Source organism: Podarcis vaucheri, assembly GCF_965113315.1.
Source record: "Podarcis vaucheri genome assembly, chromosome: 7".
Lineage (NCBI taxonomy): Eukaryota > Metazoa > Chordata > Lepidosauria > Squamata > Lacertidae > Podarcis > Podarcis vaucheri.
In genome coordinates, this window is record NC_138765.1 from 24,313,377 (window position 1) to 24,332,766 (window position 19,390).

The window sequence follows — 19,390 nt, forward strand, 5'->3', positions numbered from 1 at the left end:
TTCCGCAGCACACGAGTGTGCCGTGAGACGTTGCCTCGTGTGCCGCGAGATGCCTGGAGGGAGGCGGGCGAGTCGGGCGGCGAGAGGCGGGGCGGCGGCGGCGAGGAGAGGCCGCGCCTCCTGCTGCTGCCTGGCACTCCTCCTCGCAGCCGGCAGCGCTGCCTGGGCGCCTCCGCGCGACTCTGCCTCGCTGGGTTTGGTCTCCCAGCAGAGATGGGTCACACGCGCACCTCCCTCCCTCCCTCAGCCTGCGCGGAGGGAGAGCCAGAGAGAGGCATCGCTCCTGCGCGGCGGGAGAGGGAGCAGCCGGAGCGATGCCCCAAACGAAGGCATGGGACCGGAGGGGAAATCCTCTCCGAGGAGGATTGAGCGCAGCTGAGAGAAGCCTTTCGAGGAGCTGCCGTGTCCCCTGGAAACCCCCTTCCCAGCTCTGCCTGCCTGCCTGCCCAAAGCTTGGAGGTTCCCCGGCAAGGGGGAGGGAAAACACTTTCACTTTTGTGCGTCCCTCCCGGCGTGACGCTGCGCGCTGACGTCACGGGGCGGGGCTTTAATGGTGGTGTGCCGCGAGATTTTTTTTCAGTAAACAGGTGTGCCGTTGCCCAAAAACGTTTGGGAAACACTGCTGTAGACAACCTCCTGCCCTCCAGTCTCTTTCTTCTGCACTGTAACAAAAGGCTTCCAGAGACTCTTAACCCTAACTTCCTAGCCGGGATGGACCTTCTATGAAACTAAGGAAGCTTAAGTTTCAGGGCACTTAATCCCGGAGGGGGCCCAGAAGAAACTTTAGACCACATTGTTTAAAAAAATCTGGAGTTTAGTAGACTCAATCTGAGTAGCACGACTCAAATTGATTGATTTTTGTTCTTGCATAGATTTCAAGCATCCCAAAGTTTGAGTGTCAGTAGCACAGGTATTGTAAAGGTGTTGTGATCTGTCATGGAACAACCCAACTGAAGAAGATAACTGTGGTTACCCAGCCCTCATCGTTGGTTGTGAAGGACCCCCCCCCCCATGACAGTTTAAGCTTCAGGGCCTCAAAAATGTAGGTCCGCCACTGCTTCCCTAGGAAACTGGTTCACTCCTGAGCTTCAATCCGGGATATGAAACCACATTATAGTACAAGAATAAATCATGATTTCCCGGTTCAGATATAATCAGAAACCAAGGCTTAACGAACTCCATAGGTTTTCCATTGCAGTGAGAATGGGGAGAGAGGAGAGCATGGGGGCATGATGCTCATTCTCTGTGTAGTACATTAAATCACAGTTTTCTGTTTCATCCGTGGTGGGAAACAGGTTCAACAAACTCTAGAGGCTTTTAATTGCAGCGAGAGGGAGACGAGGAGAGCATCTGGGCACTAAACTAAGCCTCAGTCTATCTGATTATACAATGGTACCTCGGGTTACATATGCTTCAGGTTACATACGCTTCAGGTTACAGACTCCGCTAACCCAGAAATATTACCTCGGGTTAAGAACTTTGCTTCAGGATGAGAACAGAAATCGTGCTCTGGCAGCGCGGCAGCAGCAGGAGGCCCCATTAGCTAAAGTGGTGCTTCAGGTTAAGAACAGTTTCAGGTTAAGAACGGACCTCCGGAACGAATTAAGTACTTAACCCGAGGTACCACTGTATCATGGTTTCCTGGTTAAGATGCAAGGGGAAACCAAGGTTTAATAAACCATAGGTTTTTTATTTAAGGTGGGGGGGGGGAGAGGAGGATACAATACCCATTCTAAGTCTATTAGATTGAGACTTCTCCATCTGAATTGGAGCTTTGCCAGACTCACAAATATATTGTCAGCACAGGACATTTTAATATACAGTACTAGCTTACATTAATTTCTGTTGGTGAGAAGCATCACACTTTTTTTTTTTAATAGCACAGAACATCTATTTGAAGCATCAATTTGAAGGATCAAATTAGGTAAAATCTCATGAATCCTGGTGATAGCTTGCATCCAGCTGTCTGAGTAGTGCTCTATCGATTTGTATTGTCTGCCCACTTATGTCAAGGACAACTAAAATATTTTATCACGATAAAATAAAATAAAATAAAAAGTCATTCCATAACAGGCCATCCTTCTAATTTTATGCTGCCTGCTCCATTTTCTGCTATTTTTATTAGGAACAAAAGTTTCATCTAATCCATTTTAAGAGAGGTGGGGGAGAGAAGATAGCTTAGTTCTTCAGGCTGCTCTATTGCTTTCCTAGCCAAGCCCATATTATAAAAAGAATCTAACTTACCAGTGTGTCCTTCGTATTAAAGCAAGAAAAATAAACCTCTGCCAAGTGTTTCAGACATCAACTCTCTTTAAAAAATAAAATAAAACTCAGAATACTTTCAATTATCAGTCTTTTGGCTGTCTACTCTCTCCCATTTAGACTCTGCTTTTACGCACAAAGAGTTTAAAAAATTGTATAAGTCTCCTGCCATTAAAACAGGAACAGCGAACCTGTAGCCTCACCCTCGGCTGTTGTTGGATTAGAAGTCATTCCATTCTGGAGTACTGGAGTCCAACAACATTTGGAGGGCTACAGCTTTTCTAACTCTGCCTTTAAAGGTCAACACCTGATGGCAAAAAAATATTGTCAGGGAACATTCTCTCTCTAAGTATGGAGGGCTAAAGTTGTATACAGCTATTCCAGCTAGCAGCAATTCACATAAGCAAAATTGACTGGCCATTTATTTACTGATCAGGAAACTTTACAGACCATTAACCATTAATAATAATAATAATAAATTTTATTTATATCCCATCCTCCCCAGCCGAAGCCGGGCTCAGGGCGGCTAACAACAATAAAATAGTACAACATTCTAAAATCATTTCATTATAAAATTAATTCAACTCAAATTGATGCCAATCCATTAGGCTAAAGTTCTGTGAAGATTGCCAAAGGAGGGAGTCAGGCTGTGCCCTGACCAAAGGCCTGGTGGAACAGCTCTGTCTTGCAGGCCCTGCGGAAAGATGTCAAGTCCCGCAAGGCCCTAGTCTCTTGTGACAGAGCGTTCCACCAGATTGGAGCCACAGCCGAAAAAGCCCTGGCTCTAGCAAATATCACGGCGTTGTACAAAAATAAAAAGACAACACATAAGAGCGGTTTCCCAAAAGAAATCTGATACTGACCATGAGTCAGCTCATCCTTCTAGGAAAGCCAGTAGAAGAAACAGGAAAGTTTTTAGCATCCAATGACACGTCTATGATGTCCGAGGCTGTTGAACTTCAATGGGCAGTGTGCTATGCAAAGGAGGTGTTACTTCACTGAAGAACTTCGCCTGAATCACCATTAAATGAAATTCTGGTGTACGTGGTACCACCAGAAGGGCCCCAATAGATGACTGCAGAGAAATAGCTCACAAAAAATCTTGTCAAATCTCTTAAGCCCACAAAACTATGTTGGACAACTTCTCAGGGTCCTTATTCCTACTGTCCCTTCAATATCTGAGACAGCATATGCAGTTTTCAATTGGTTCCTAAATAAAAACTAGATGGAATTCAGAAGCATCACTGCCTCTGACCATGGAGGCAGAGCACAGCCATCAGAGCTAGCAACCATTGATAGCTTTTGCCTCCATGCATTTGTCTGGTCCTCCATCAGAGTTGGTGACCATCACTGCATCCTGGGGACTCCAACTCCCACTAGCCCCTGCCAGCACTGCTAATGGTCAAGGGTGATGGGAGCTGAGTCCAGCAACATCTGGAAGGCCACAAGATGCCCCATCCCTGGCCTATTCCGACTGGCAATGGTTCTCAGATATCTGTCCCACCATTTGCTACCTGGAAATTAACAAACTGGAAATGTATGTCTAATTGACAACATCAACAACCTGGGACTTTTTGCAGATTCAGTTTTAGGGTGGAGTAACCAGTTTGGCCACACTAGTTGCTGGAACCGTAGGGGGTGCTGCAACAATTATGTTGAACGGAGCACGAAAGGTGGGAGCACCAAATTTTAGCATCTCATAGGGCGTTGATGAAATTTCAGGGTCCCAAATCTGCCACTGCTTTTCCTTGCATGTGCTCTACCATGAAGCCTTCCCAGTGTGGGTTGATAGTCTTTCCAGCTAACATTGCATATTGAACGGCAGTCATCTTGGTGTTTCAAGTGACTGGGGTGGGGGGTGGGGAAAGGATTTATCTTGCAGCTATTTTTAACTTTTCAATAACTATCACAAGCTCTTCAAAGCACTTTCTGAGAGAGCTGTCTGTCATGTACCATTGCTTGATGCATGCAGCATAAACCGGCTGTGCACGATGGAATGCCTCCATCTGGGTAAGAAATTGGAAAGTAAAGCCTTCATGATATTTGGGAGCAGCTCAGGGGTTGCAAACAGTTTCCAGGGGAGACACACACACACAAAAAGAAAGAATAATAATTCAAAAGCACAAAAGGGAAACTCAGGCAATGACTTGTCCAAAAGCAACATTAAAACAAAAAAACTACAAACCTAAAGTTACACAGAATGACATCAGCATTGTGCTACGATGTTCCAATATCTTTCCCCCAGACACATTTGGAATAAAACATTCAGGCTGCAACTCTCTCTTCGCTTGAATTCAAGCAAAGCTCCTACTGGAATCAATGGCACTTTGTAGGCCTGTCAATCTGCAGGCCTGCCATTGTTTGTTTGTTGGAAATACATGAAGTTAGTGGCAGGCACAAACGTGTATTTTGAACACAGTTGACCTGAAATCAGGCAGCAAGTTTGGAATTCATTACAGTGGTACCTCAGGTTACATACGCATCAGGTTACATACACTTCAGGTTACTTTGCTTCAGGATGAGAACAGAAATCGGGCTCTGGCGGTGCAGTAGCAGCAGGAGGCCCCATTAGCTAAAGTGGTGCTTCAGGTTAAGAACAGTTTCAGGTTAAGTACGGACCTCCGGAACAAATTAAGTACTTAACCTGAGGTACCACTGTATTATACAGAATCCACAGGGCATGGGCTTCTCCCCTGCCTTGGTTTTTACTTCTTGGCCTGAGGATGTAACCTTTCTACCTCCCTCAGACTTAGAGAATGAGTCCCTAATGATATTGCATTAGAACCCTGTTATGCACTGAGCTTGGAACCTAGAACAATAGGCAGGTAAGATCCTAGAAGGCAGCAACCTGATTGGTCTACAGGAGCTGCCCAATCCGGCTCCAGGAGGAAGTGAATCAGTATCCTGATTGGCCTGCAGAAGCAGCCCAATCAGGCTCCAGGAGGAAGTGAATCAGCAACCTGATTGGCCTGGAGGAGCAATCCAATCAAGCTCCAGGAGGGGAGTTGAATCAGCCAATCACGCGGGACCCATTTTGGGGGAAAGCACTCACTCATTGTTTACCATGAGCTGAAATAAAGAACATGAAATCAACACTCAACTCCGAGTATATTTCAAACTGGTGAGAAGCCTGCAAACAGGATATGAGCACAACAGCAACACCTGCAGTTCCCAACAACTGGTATTCAGAAACATAACCATAGCCATAATGGTTAGTAGCCACTGACAACCTATTATCCCTGAATTTATTTAATCCTGTTTTAAAACTATCCATGTTGGTGGTTCTCACTGTCTCTTGCGGGAGCAAGTTCCAAGGTTTGTCTATGGGCTGCATGAAGAAATACTTGCTTTTCTTTTCCCTGAATCTTCCATCATTCAGTTCTAGTATTATAAGAGAGGAAGAAAAACTTTTCTTTATCCACATTCTCCATGTCATGTATAATTTTACAAACTTCTATCTTGTCATCTCTTACTTGCCCTTTCTCAAAACTAATCCTACCTCTTCCACAAGTGGGAACAACTGCAGCCAGCAACTGCAGAATGGGGTACTGTCAACTCCTCCAAGGAGGTGGAGTAAACAGACTTTGGCTGTCTTCTTAAGTCTTCAGGGGGTCTCAGATCTTTGCTGAGATCTTCTTCCCACTGCTCAGCCAATAAGGGGCCACTGGGAGCTGTCCAATGTCCTAGCTTCTTCTTAAAACAACTTGGCTTGCCGTTATTTGTCTCAAAGAAACTCTAATGGTTTCCGCTTCCCCTGAGAGTGCCAACCCTGAGAAGAACAGGGTGCCCATCGTGGAAGAAAGGCAGGGTGGAAATGGAATTAATAAAGGAAAAGCAAGAATTCTGAAATGAAAAAGCACACTTTTCCCATTACACACAAATATGTTACAGCAGGCAGCACCATAGAAGAGGAATTCCCTCCTGTGTGTGAGAGAGAAGGAGAAATTCTGCTTCCAAAATGGTTCTTGCTATCTGCAGTTTTTATAAGTACCTGTATTAAAATTATGGTATTTGCAGATCTATGAGTATTATCCAGTTAATCAAGAACACTTTTTAAAATCAATCAAAGTAGGAATGGATGGACCCATTAATGTCCTAGTAAGGCATGAGGATGAGAAAAAGTCTGTTCCCTTCCATTTTCCAGGAAGATATTTAATAGAATTCCATTAATCTGCACAGAAACAGATTTTTTAAAATATGAACATTATTGGAGGCCTTGGGGTTGTGCATTGTCCCTGGTCCTCCAATAATGTTTCCTTCACTAAACAGGGCACCCAAGTGCCCAGGGCCTGGAGCAGCTACCATAGAAGCCAACAACTAGGGGCTGAGAGGGCTTCGGTCCCCCCATAAAATATTTGAGGGGTCTGCCCCCCAAAGTTGATGGGCATTGCCATTCTAATGGAGTATGTGCACCACATTATGTGATTGATTATGCAGGGCGGGGCTTACCTGGGTCTCCCCAATATTTTATTCAAGTTGGCACCCCTAGCAGCTACTGCATAGGGCTTCTTGCCACTGCTTGCTTTAAGAACAAATATAGCAAGGGCTCAGTGCTGGTGCGCTGAGCAGATCTTAACGTAGTTGTGCTCAAAGTGTGCAGCAGCAAGAAGCCCTGCCTAAGCCCTGGGTAGCCAGAGGCCCTATTTTGAAAAGTTTAAAAGATGAATACATTTTTAGGAGGTAACACGCAACTCTTGGTGATCCATGAACTGATCTGACTCATGATCCACCCAGATTCAGTCAGGGGTGTCTGCTTTCCTGAATCTGAGCTCAAGAGCTCAGAATCTGAACTCAATCCTTCCCTATTGCTAATCAAAAACTGTTTAATCAATCAAACTGCTTTTGTCAGTTAAACATTGCAGCCATCTCTCTCTCTCTCTCTCTCTCTCTCACACACACACACACACACGGATTGCTGACCTCTGACTTGGCTATTCCAAGCAATATCATTGGGGGGGGGGTGTTTCTGAGGGACTCCGTGTCTCTGATATTGCAACAGTGCCCCAAACAACAGCCTTTTAAAAATATATGCAGAATATCAGCATTTGGATAATGTCCCTCCTTCTTCAACAAAAAAAGCTCCTCCTGATTTACAAGTGAAGTTTGGGTGTTAAAGCAGAAACCAGTATTGAATTTAAACCATGTGGAGTGTGTGTCCCCCTAACCTTGAGTGGCAGCACCTTTATCTATTGTTTAAGAAGAACATAAGAAGAGTCTTCCTGGGTCAGACCAAAGGCCTGTCTAGTCCACACCGTGGCCAACCAGCTGCCTCTGGGAAACCCACAAGCAGAACAGAAAGACAATAGCCCTTGCTTGCTATTGCTCCTTGGGAAACAGTAGTCCTGTTGCCTCTGATCCTAGAGATTTGCATATAGTTATCAAGACAGCTCATTATTCCCCATGAATTTATGTGGTTACCTTTTAAAGCTGTTCAAGTTGGTGGCCATTACACATCTTGTGGCAACAAATTCCATAACTAGGCACAGTAAAAGTAAGCACATCCTTATTGGTTACAGGGAGGTTTTGATATGGCTAAAATTGTGGGGAAGGGCTTAAGGGTTTATTTAAGGGTGTCTATATTCTCCATTCCACACCGCTGCAGTTTGAGCACAAATCAAAACTCTTGATAATTCAGAAGAAATGAACACAAAATATTGTGGAGGGGAACGTGTGGCCCACCAGATGTTGTCAGACTACAAAGCCTATCATCCTGTACCATGGTGACTGGGGCTGATGGGAGTTGTAGTCCAACAATATCAGAAGCACTGCAGTTTCCCCACTCTTGGATTATATCTATGAATAAAACTGATAAACTTTGGGACAGTTAGGACCCCAATCCAGAGAATAAAAATAATGTGTGGAAACATCTGGACTGTGCAAATGCTCTTAGAAGTTTGCTAGGGGTGGAGGAGGGTTGAGAGGACCTTATCCCAAAGTCCGGATAATAGATGTGTGATGTCTTGCACAATCCAGTGTGTATGTTTTCGCACAAGTTTGTGTGGAAGCTTGGTGACCACAAGTACAGTCAGTGATGCGCGATGCTTGCGCTATCTGGGCTGAAGTGCCAATGTGAACAAATGCAATCTGCCTCTAAGGTTTGAGATTATTGTCCTCTCAGCTTCTTCCAATATGATGCTTAAAAGAATTCAGTCCAAACTGAATGCTCTGGGGAAAATTGCCTGGGACAATGCACCTTCACAACACAGTTCTCCAGAATTTCTATAGGCAAAGGGTTGAATGACAGATACATGTTTTCTGTCCAACTCTTTTGAAACTCAGTGCTTACTCCATTGGCATACAGATAATGAAAGTCAAAGAGAATTTAAGGGCGATGGACAGACTTGGAAAAGGAAACAATGGACGGCCAGGCCTGATTGACTCCCTGCCGACTTCCATGTGGCATCTTTTACTGACAAACTGCTTTCAAGAGGACAGCTTTCCATCAGACAGACGCAACGGGAGATGGAGTGCGAAGCACAATACTCACCCTCCTTCAAAGATCTTGATCCGGGCTGGCTCCCCTCGTTTGGATATGGGAATGTCGTCTTCTGGTTTTCCTCTTTTCTCCTCTTCCTTTTCAGTTCTCATTTCGTCCTTTTGACCTTCGTTGGGGAGGAGCGAAGGCAGGTGAACCTACCTCGCCAAAGGATGAAAGTAACGGTTTTATTATTCTTCCAAAGGCTTGTTACCAAAGACAGACACCTTGGACAAGGCTCTCTCTCTCTGGAGAGTCGGGGAGGAAACCCGGCAGCCACCCTAACCTCAGTGATAATTAAGTGAAAGATTTAAACCTGATTTGGAAGGTTCTCATTTTAGACCTGGTGCTACTGGTCCGAGCTGCATGGGGTGGGTGGGAACAAGCAATGGGGCAGAACAACTGCTTTAAAGTTGCATAAAAAGAACCTGAGGAATCTGGACTGAGGACTTTGCTTGGCTTTCATTACCCTGTGCATTTTGGGAGTCGTACAGGAGATCACCGGACACAAGAGCGGTTGCGAGTTTTTCTACTGTACAGTGAGTTCTGCACCTCCCACCTTCACTGTCCAGCCTCAAGGCTGAACTCCAGTCCTTCCTCTCCACTCCTTCCCAGGTTTCAGGTAGACAGTCTGTCCCCAGCCGCCATGAACATATTGTATGGATAATTGTTCAAGCATTCATTCAGTGCTTGGAGCGGGAAGGGACAGGGCATTTCTGAACACTTCTGTCGTGATAAGCATGCAGGACTAAGACCTGGTAGATTGGGGCTTCAGGTCTCCACTCAGCCACTAAACTCACTGGGTGACTCTGGAACAAGTTGTGACCAATGGGTATGGGGCTGAATCATGAAAACACACCCCAGCATCTCCCTGGCACTAAGAATCAAAACCTTCTGACCAGTCAAGGCCTGGGAAATCAGGTGGGAGGGTAGAACAGGATCCCCAGTGCCCAGGAATCCCTCGTCAGCTAGATAACTGTTTCTACAGGACAAGGGAAGAAAGGAAGTCAGGTATGAATCTGGTTAAGTTGCTGGGACCGTTCTCCAAAAGCAATCTGGATTTCATTTAAATTTTCATCCTGGAGCGATGCCTTCAGCATGCTTTGAAGTTAACCAGCCCAGCACACAACCACCCCCTCCCCACACACAAAACACACCAAACATACCCCAAACATCCCTCTCTGAATGACCCCCAAGTGGTTCTAAGCATTTGATTTTCTTTTCATCTCATTGGAAAATAGCCCAAACACAGCTTTTTCTCCAGGACAGTCATGTAACGCTATGATTTCTAGCATGTCTTCATAAACAGCAGCTATGTTTACCCCAGACTGATCTGTACCGTGTGAAGCTCTGCTTAAGTGGCAGACTGTCTTGGATCTGCTCTAGCAATGAATGAACCTGTCAATTTCAGTTTACCTCCATCTCTCATTTTCCCAAACTTAAGATTGCAACTTAAGAAACAAAAAGCATGTATGAAAATTTGTGTGCATTTTAAGGCACATTTCTTCTAATATGCACATTTTTGCATGCATCTTCCCAGGCAAATTTCCCACAACACGATGCAATCTGGCACATTATTTTCACTTATCCAGTTTTGTTCACGCCTTTCCCTAATATATCCACTTCTATATTTTAATGGCAGCCTCCATGTCAATTCTTACTCACAAAACAGGTGAGGACAAAAGGAAAACCCAATTTCCTTACCTCTGACATTTTGGGGTTCCCGGCGCTTGAGGGCACAAGCCTCCCTGCCTCTGGACGTGGAGCAGCAGACATGGTGTAGGTTTCTTTGCTCACCTTTTGCTTGGAGCGCAGGAGCGAAAGGGCTGCTTTGGTGGACACACCGGGGAGGTTGGGATTATACAAACTAACGCACCAGCCGGCATACACCGAGGACCTTCGGTCAACTTGCTGGATGTGATTTGGCTTTGTGTAATTTAAATAGCACCAACTGACATTAGTAGTTGTATGGAGACTGGGGAACTGAAATACCTTCTTGACATCTGGCCCCTCTTGGGACTTCTTTGAACTTTGGGCAGCCTCAGAACAAAGAGCTGGACTTGGGGAGGTTGTTGCAGGTGGCTCCACAGGCTCTTTCGAATCTTCTTTCTTCACCATCTGCGGAGATTCCTTGCTTTGCAACTGCTTGCCAGCTGGATGCTTAGATTCCTCGTGCCCCTCAGAGCTCGAGACCTCAGGCTGTGGAGAGGCTGGCCATAAAGTTCCCTGGACTTCTTCCAACTCAGACTGCTCAGGCGACACATCCGGGAGCACTTCTGACTTGACTCTCCTTTGGTTGTGCTTCTTCCCTTCCTCTGTTGCACGGGGGGCCACCACTGCTTCTGACTTCTCCTCCATCTCAGAGAACTCTTCCTCCTTCACCCTTTTTTGCTGCTGGGTTTCCATTGTGAGTTCCAAGCTTCCGGCCGGAGACAGCATCCGCTTGCTTCCTCCGACAGTCGATGGACTCCCTTCAAGATCCAACAGGCTTTCGGATGGCGAGCCAAGAGGAATGTATCCTTTCTTTTCTGAGAGTGACAGTGGCAGCCTTAGGTAGGGTGTCTGGAAGATGCTCTTCTGCTCTTCGGTGATCATCTGTGCCAGATCAAGGCCGATTCCATGAACGTTAGCGGTGCAAACCAAGGTACCCTTGGCCTCATACTCGTCAAATCTCGGCAGGATGATAGAAGAGGCGCTGCAGTGTGACTGAGTGACCAGGATCTGAGAAAGGGTTGTATACATTGCGCTTCCGTAGGAGGGCATATTTGTCTGAATGCGAACTGGGACCACTAGCGACACGACAGGCTCAGATCGCGCAGGCACCACCAACTGAGAGATGGAGACAGATGCAGAGGGGCTGCTAGGCCGGGCCAAAATATGCAGTCTGCTCTCGGAGCTGTAGTCTGCAAATGGGGAGAAGATGGGACTTCCGGTGGGTGGAGAGAGCCTGGATTTGAGCTGGGGCAAATGGGCACCAATGTCACTTGGCAACTGGAGAGCAAGCTGGGACTGGAGGGGCAGAAAAAAGGCAGAATGGAGTGGCGGGGAGCCTGGGTAGTGCACAGGGACAAGGGACGGGCTCTGCCTGAGGGCCACGTCCCCTGGGTGGGACAGCAGTGGAGGGGCAATGTGAAGCTGGCCTGGGTGCAGCAAAGCGTCTTGCAGCGGGATGGCTGCATTCTCAAAGATGGAGTGCGGTATTTGCGGGATGGAATACTGAGCAGCAAAGAGGTCGGTCATTGTCTGGCTGGAGAAGAGCTCCACCGTCTGTCCCGATGGTGGCAAAAGATGCTGGAATGGCAAGAGAGAAATCTGTGGGGCCATGTACTGTTTTTCGTGGAGCGTCAATTGCGCCGATGGGTGGTGAAACACCTGCAGAGCTTCAGTGTAGGGATGGGTATATGTGCGCTCAGGGCAGTCTTTTGGCTCACCCTTGTCAGCTGGGTAGCCTCTTTGAGAAGAGGAGGAGGAGGAAGAGGACGGTGGTTGCTGCTGGGGCAAGCCTGCAGCTGAAGATTTGCTTGTGGACTGCAGCAGCTCTTCCGTTTCTGTCCCTCCTTTGGAGCCAGAGTCCGGCTCGTGCTCTGGGTGCCCAGCAAGAGACGCCTGCCTCACCAGGAAACATTTCCTCCTCTCCTGTGCTGCTGATGTTGTTGGTGGGCGGGGCAGGGAAGTGGGAGAGGAGGAGCATAAGCTCCCATAGTCAAACGATTTGCTGCGGGTCTCCGACATTGGAGAGGAGGGAGAGACGTTGGGCGTCTGCTCGGAGACGGACCTCCGCATTTCTCGGGTAGGGTGGTGAGGGTGGTGGTGGCCTGGCACTGTTAGCATGTGTGGGCCGAGCCCAATAGGTTTTATGTGGGATTCGGAGGACTGGGAAGCAGCTTCTTCACGTTCAAATGACGTTGAGCGGCTGGAGGCATGGGAGATGCTGCTCTCCTGACTGGGGCTCCTCACTGACTCAAAGCTGGATTCTCCAGAAGACTGAGCCATTTCCGCAAGCCTCAGCCTCTTCTTTTTGGGTGGCAGCTTCTCTGCAGGAAGCTGGGAGAGAGACTGGCTTCTCTGTGGCCACTGAAACTCCTCCGTCTTCTCCGGCTCTTTAGGGGGAGGTTCGGGCTCCGTCTCTGGCCTGTCCGGCTCTTCTGTGACCAGGATCTCAGGGACTTGGATGTTGGGTTGACGCACAAGCTTTGGCTGCAGGGAATGAGTCGGCCGGCTCTGCTGTGCAGCTGACTGAGAAGTGTATGGCAACGGCAGCTTTTCCTCTCCTTCCAAGCTGCTCAGTTGTTCGATAGAATCCGACTTCTCAAAGGAGCTTGTGTGCTGGATGACAGAGATCTCCTTTGAGGTCGTCCTCCTCTCCTTGACTTCCATACCAAAAGATGGTTTTGTAGTCCTAGAGTGGAAAGTGACACCGGCGTCAGAGAGCGGCATCGATTTGCTGAGGTCTGCTGGTGACGTCATGGACTCGGAAGTCAGGTTCAAGGCCACATCAGTGGGTTTCAAGCTAGTAAACTGAGCGGCTGCCCCAGAGCTACAGGTAGATGAACTGGTCAACTCAAAAGCCGGGGGGTCCTCATCATCACCGAGGCTTTTTTCCTTACGCCTTTTCCTCAGCGGAGTTAGTTCTAAACTGGTCCCCAGCTTATAATGCATCATCTGCGGCCAAGGATCAGATTCTGCGGAACCCTTCTCGGCTTCCAACGAAAAATGAGAACTGGAAGATCGGGGCTTGGAGACCTGCAGTTCCGAACAGTAATACTTTTTGTGGGCTTCGTAATTATCCCGTTTCTTGTAGCGAGCACCGCAAACGTTGCACTCGTACATGAACCCTTTTGTTTTCGCGCCCTTCCTTGACTTTTTGGTGAGCTCGCTCTCCTTGCTTTCTTGTTCCTCAGGAGGTTTGGAAGTGCTTTCTTTGCTCGCCGCGCCCACGTCCTCCGAACCATACTCCACCCCCAACGGAAGTTCGATGGCGGGCTGCCGTTTTAGCATGCGTGGGTGGGAAGACACCTGGCCGCGGCTATGGACCTCTGATTCGGTGATGTGGTCATCAAAAGAATAGCTACCTCTAAAGGTATGGGAGGAGCTGATGGTGCACGCAGCTGAAGGCATAGAGTGGCTTCGTAGGAGAGGCACTGTCTCTGTGGCACTGTGGGAATGCTGGAGTGATAGCAATGATTGTTCAGGCTTCATTTTTTCCATGTGGGGCATAAGTGACTTGGATGAATCGAGTTGGCTACCAGAGCCGGGTTTGATTTCTAACGCAAAGGGCTCTCTGTACGGGCCGGACTTTGGCGATTCAATGCTGCTGCGTCTGGACAATGAACTTCTCCTGGGCTTGACGCTGTCTATCTCGCTGGTGTCAACAACGGCTTCGTTAATAGTGATCAGTTTGGTGATATGTTCAATAACCTGCGTTCTGGGCACAGACAAAGGAACTGTGCTGAGTTTCTCCTCGGACGATACCTGGGGAAATTCCTGGGCAGTGGCTGCCGCTAGCATGGAAGTCCGTTGGCCAATTCTCCCACATTTGCCAAAAATGATCTCTGCATAAGACTTGGCGTTGGTGTTTGGTGGGCTGATTTGCTGCTCGGCACTCTCTGACCTGGAGAAATAGCCAGATTCTGTGCTCCCTTTGCTGCCAGGGCTAAGGAAAGCTTGTTCCTCAATCACCTTCTTTCTTTCACTCAATCGGAGAGCGAGCTTCTGCTTGATAGTATGCGTTTCCTCCGATTTATGACTTTGGGCATGCTCCGAAGCCGGCTCCACAAACGGGCTGCTTTCCTCGAGAGACTGAGACAGGCTGGAGTGAGAAAACGAGCAGCTCTCTAGGCTAGAGCTCTGGCTTCCTGACCCGTACAACATACTTTGCTTTCTCCGGGGTGACAGTTCTGTCAAATGGCTCGGCGCGCTCCTGGTCTCCTCCTCCGAGTCGGTGCTTTCACCCTCGGTGGGCTCTTCAAATTCCTCTCCGGCCATCTTCTCCATTTCCAAACCGGAAGGGTACAGCTCAGTCCCAGTCCCCGAGGCGAGACCGGCTTTGATCCGGTGAGCATGAGACTTCCGATGTTTATACAGATTGCTCTTGGTTTTGAAGGAAAAGCCGCAGGGGACGCAGGGATAGGGCCGCTCCCCTGTGTGCGAACGGATGTGTTTCTGGAGGACGCTGGGCTTGGCGCAAGGCCGGCTACAGTACTGGCAAATGTATTTGCCGGGTTTCTGGGGTTTCTTCTCTTTCTTGTGGCCTTCTTCTGAGGATTTCAAGGAAGCTTGCGAAGCGCGGGGAGTGTAGACCTTTGGAACGGAGGGCATGTCCTCTTCGGGGACGACAGGAGGACGGGATGGCAAGAGCTGGCCAGGGTGAAGCCCAGAGGATGGAAATGAACTGGAGGGGCCTGCTCTGGCTGGGTCGACTAGCTGCCACGTCGTGGGGCCTTCAAGGACATGTTCCTGCTTCCGGGGAGGCATGAACGCTGGCGACAGGGGGTGCTGCTGAAGCTGGGAGATGTGCGGAGGGCGTTCAAAAGAGGGGCGTTTGAGCTGGGCTGGCCCTGTCTTCTCCTGGGCCTCCTCCCTCAAAAAAGGCTGCTGCGCTGCAACGTCCCGGAGGGGAGAGCCTTGCAAAGGAGCCGAGCTCCCTGGATAGGTAGCGGCGGACGAAACACTGCTTTGGAAAGCCTGTCCTTTGACAAGCCTCCTCCTCGACCCTTCCTCACCCTTCTTTGTGCTCCTCTGACTTTGTTCAGGATCCATGACCTTGGAAAGGGAAAGGCGAGGAGGGGGGAGATGGTCCAAGGAATCTATTTCGGGAAGGTGTCGGCAGGCTTCATGGATAATGAAGGAAGGACTCCTCTGTGTTAGCTCGCCGGCATTTGCTGCGGGGCTGCCAAAGGTGGCGGCCAGAGAAAACGGTTGTTGACTCGAGATTTCAAAGCGTCACTCGCTGCTGTTTGATTCGGGGGGGGGAGGAACAGAGGGTGGGGAGGGAACAATGAAAAGGAAAAAAAAGGTTGGTTGAGGGTCAAGAGAGTTCACACTGGTAAAGCATGACAAACTACTTCAAAGCAGGAAAACGGTCCAAAACCTGTAGTCCAAATATTTTCCTTGTGGATTTTGCAGAGGCTTTAAAGCGGGCCATTTTTATCACCGTTGATGGTGGCAAGCCTTCAAAGAGGAGAAGCAACCCAGAACATTGCCTCGGGTCCTTTTTCTCATGCAAACCTTGGTAAACGTGAGGCTCCCATGCTCATCTCGCAGCCATCTTTCTCCTTGGCTTGGAAAAACAGCACTTGGCAGTCCTCTGTTTCTCTCTGCATGTGTGCCCTGATTCCTTCTTTGCTTTCCTCTTCTTCCCCTTTGCCGTTCAGAGACCTCGGGAACCAGACCAATCACAATCCTGCAACGACATTTGTCGAAGAGGTGAAAACACACACAAACACACAATTGCCACCGTTTGCATTCATCATGTTTTAAAGCAATCAAATATTCAGAGAACACAGGAGGAACGCAGGAAGCTGCCCCCTACCAAGTCAGACCATTGGTCCATCTAGCCCAGTACTGTCTGCACGGACTGGCAGTAGCTCTCCAGAGTTTTCCCCAGGCGTACCTGGAGAGGCCAGTGATTGAACCTGGGACCTTTTGCATGCAGAGCAGGTGCTCTGTCACTGAGGGAAAGTCCTTCCCCAATGGAACTGAAGACAACAGAACTCCCTTTTTGCATAAGCAGGCAGTGGATCATGCTTCCTGGCAGCAATCCTAGAAAGACTTATTGCAGTTGAGTTCTCCCACACACACACACACCATGCACACTTTTTTTAAAAAGTGCTAATGAACATAACCCAGGTTAGTAGATGTATTCCAGAAAACATGCACAGCCAAGATGACCTCAGACTGTAAACAGTCACCTGCATTTAATTACTCAAAATTAACTTTGATTCCGCCCCGCTTCCTGCAGCTGCTGTGAGCTGGACAACTTTATAGGTTAGATATTTGCATTTATTTATTTTTTCATTTAAAGAAAATCCTGTTCTCTCGTGAATGTCAGAAACCTTATCCAACCGAAGGGGCAAATAGGTGCTGCTCTGGGGTTTGCCTAGAAAAGGCAGGGAAATGAACAACATAGAAGGCCTTTAATAACAGAAAATACGCAAATGCAGAATGTGTTCTCATCGTCTTTATGATATCACATAAAGTCGATCTTTATGGTATCAGACTCCTGGAGCTGTGGCTTGCACAATCAGCGGGAGTTATTTCCAGGTAAACATGATTAGGATAAGGCTGTAGGGTTGGCATTTATCACATGTGAGGTTTATAAATGTTAAATATGCATCACATAGATCGAACCCCGATGAAGGTCCATCCAAGCTGGTCCTTCCAGATCAGGGCTAGGGAAACTCTTCCATCCCAAGGGCCACATCCCCTCATAGGGAACATTTTGAGGGCTGCACGCCAGTAGCTTGCATGGCCACAGGCAAAAGTGGGTATGGCAACAGATGCGACTTATCTTTGTACAGTTCTGGACACGCGAACATCAGAGTTTTCCAGATACATTCACAAACACATCTCTCCATTCTCTACCCAGGCAAGCGAGAGGCATTATCACAGGTCAGCAACATGTTCCAGACAGCCAAAATGACTTGAGGCGGTTGTGGAGCAGGGCTGGGGAGCTGCGTAGCATGGGAAGAATTCTGAGGGCCAGACAGAGAGGCCTGGAGGGCTGAAATCCCCCCCCCCGGGGTTCCCCACCCAATCTACACCACTGTCTTCTGACCTGTTTGTCCATAGTCGATTTGGGGCAGCTACAGAGGAAGAGGGGCGAGGCCACCACTCAGGGGTAGTCCCCGCACTTCATATGCAAAAGGTCCCGGGTTCAGTCCTTGGGAAGCCCTATCTAAGGAGTCAAGTGCCCAGTATACCTGAAGGAGCGTCTCCACCCCCTTTGTTCTGCCCGGACACTTAGGTCCAGCGCCGAGGGCCTTCAGGCACTGCAAGAAGTGAAGTTACAGGGAACCAGGCAGAGGGCCTTTTCCGTAGTGGCACCTGCCCTGTGGAACCCCCTCCCATCAGATGTCAAAGAAATAAACAACTATCTGACATTTAGAAGACATCTGAAGGCAGCCCTGTTTAAGGAAGTTTTTAATGACTGATGTTTTAATGTATTTTTAATCTTTTGTTGGAAGCTGCCCAGAGTGGCTGGGGAAACCCAGCCAGATGGGTGGGGTATAAATAAATAGAAAATTATTAATTATTATTATTATTATTGAAGAAGACCCCCCTAAATGAACTCCTGGAGAAATACTGCCAGCCAAAGAAGGTGAAATATTGGGCTAGTTGGGAAAATAGCCTGACCTGATATGAGGCACCTGCCGATGTTCCTAGAAGGTGATTTCTCATCATTTCTCTGAGTAATTGCTAACCTTCAAACCGTGATGCATCGTAGATATCAGCGCCATTGTGACGTCTCCAGGCTCATCGTTTCTGTGGAAAGAGAAAAACAATTTGCTCTAAGTTTGCTTCACTTTTAACCAACTATTGGGGGGGGGCGGTTTGCAAACATGTGAAGACCCGTGGGCCATTTGATGCCATAAGAGGCAAGCAACATAGTGCTCTTAGGATGCTGCTGGATACCAAATCCCATCAGCCTCAGCAACAGGAGGGCCAATGGACAGGGATCATGGGAGTTTCTGTCCAACAACTTCAGTCTATTGCTCCTGCCATAGATACCTCTTTTAATAAACATCTGTGGCAACAAGACACTCATTTCAATCAATCAATGGCCAACAGCTGCTTCCGCCAACCCAACAATCTGTGACTCAACCAGGGATGGGTGTACCAGTCTATTTCTTGACTCTCACGTGAATTCACACTCAAATCTGTTCCATCCTGTTTCCGCATTGATCTGTATATATATTTTTCAAAGCATAGACAAAAAACAGCAATTTAAATACGTATTGCTGTTTTGTCTCAAAGCAATCGTGCATTTCTGAAGCCGAGAGCATTTGAGGAATGTGAAATCTGGGGAATTAACTGAGAGTCGTGTCCAATGTTGCTCATAGATGAAAATAATGGACATAGGGGCTGGCCCTGGGCATTCCTATCCTCATGGAAGGTAAGTCTATTGGTTCCCAGCTGCCATAAAAGCTATGTTCTACCTCCACCGTAAGAGGCTGTATGCCTCTGAATGCAGCTTCTGGGAATCACAAGTTGGGAGAGAGTGTTGTGCTCTCAGGTCCTGCTCCCAGGCTTCCCACAGGTATCTGATTGGCCATTGTGAGAACAATGGACTAGATAGACCTTCAGTTGAATCCACCAAGACTTTTCTAATGATTGTATGTGCCTGAGGATGTCCTATTGTGCCTGGGGATGGTTCCAAGACCTGAGCACACACACAGCTCCCGGCCTAAACCTCAGAGCCTTCAATTACTAGCTTCACCTTCAAGTTCTCTCCCAACAGCCCTGACATATAGGGCAATTGTTCTCTAGCAAGCCAAAGGTCCCGGGTTTTCAAGACTGGACTGGGGGGAGTTCTCAAAAGAGTTTTCAGCTCAGCCCAAGTAACCAGTGATTGCTAGGGTGGTTTTATCTTGTCTTATTTCTACGATGTCATTTCTGTGGTAAACACTGACCATGAAAAATATTGCACATTAA

At 47.9% G+C, this 19,390-nt stretch overlaps 2 protein-coding genes across 11 annotated transcripts in view; both read right to left on the reverse strand.

Annotated features, from left to right (window-relative positions):
- Nucleotides 1-19,390, reverse strand: part of HIVEP3 (HIVEP zinc finger 3) — a 271,325-nt gene that overhangs the window by 50,740 nt on the left and 201,195 nt on the right. For 5 of the 10 annotated variants that reach the window (XR_014221801.1, XM_082231449.1, XM_082231452.1 and 2 more), the window contains 3 exons: nt 18,160-18,220; nt 10,442-16,139; nt 8,750-8,895 (listed from right to left, as the gene is read on the reverse strand). Coding sequence is in view for 9 of the 10 variants with exons in the window: in XM_082231449.1 (XP_082087575.1) it covers nt 8,750-8,895; nt 10,442-15,496 (5,201 nt within the window). In the remaining variant the exon portion in view is untranslated. Of the gene's footprint in view, nt 1-8,749; nt 8,896-10,441; nt 16,140-18,091; nt 18,221-19,390 lie in introns of those variants that run through there. The other 5 variants (XM_082231456.1, XM_082231455.1, XM_082231454.1 and 2 more) reach the window with 5 other exon arrangements.
- ZCCHC17 (zinc finger CCHC-type containing 17) overlaps nt 1-19,390 on the reverse strand; it is a 351,579-nt gene that overhangs the window by 18,448 nt on the left and 313,741 nt on the right. The window lies entirely within an intron of this gene.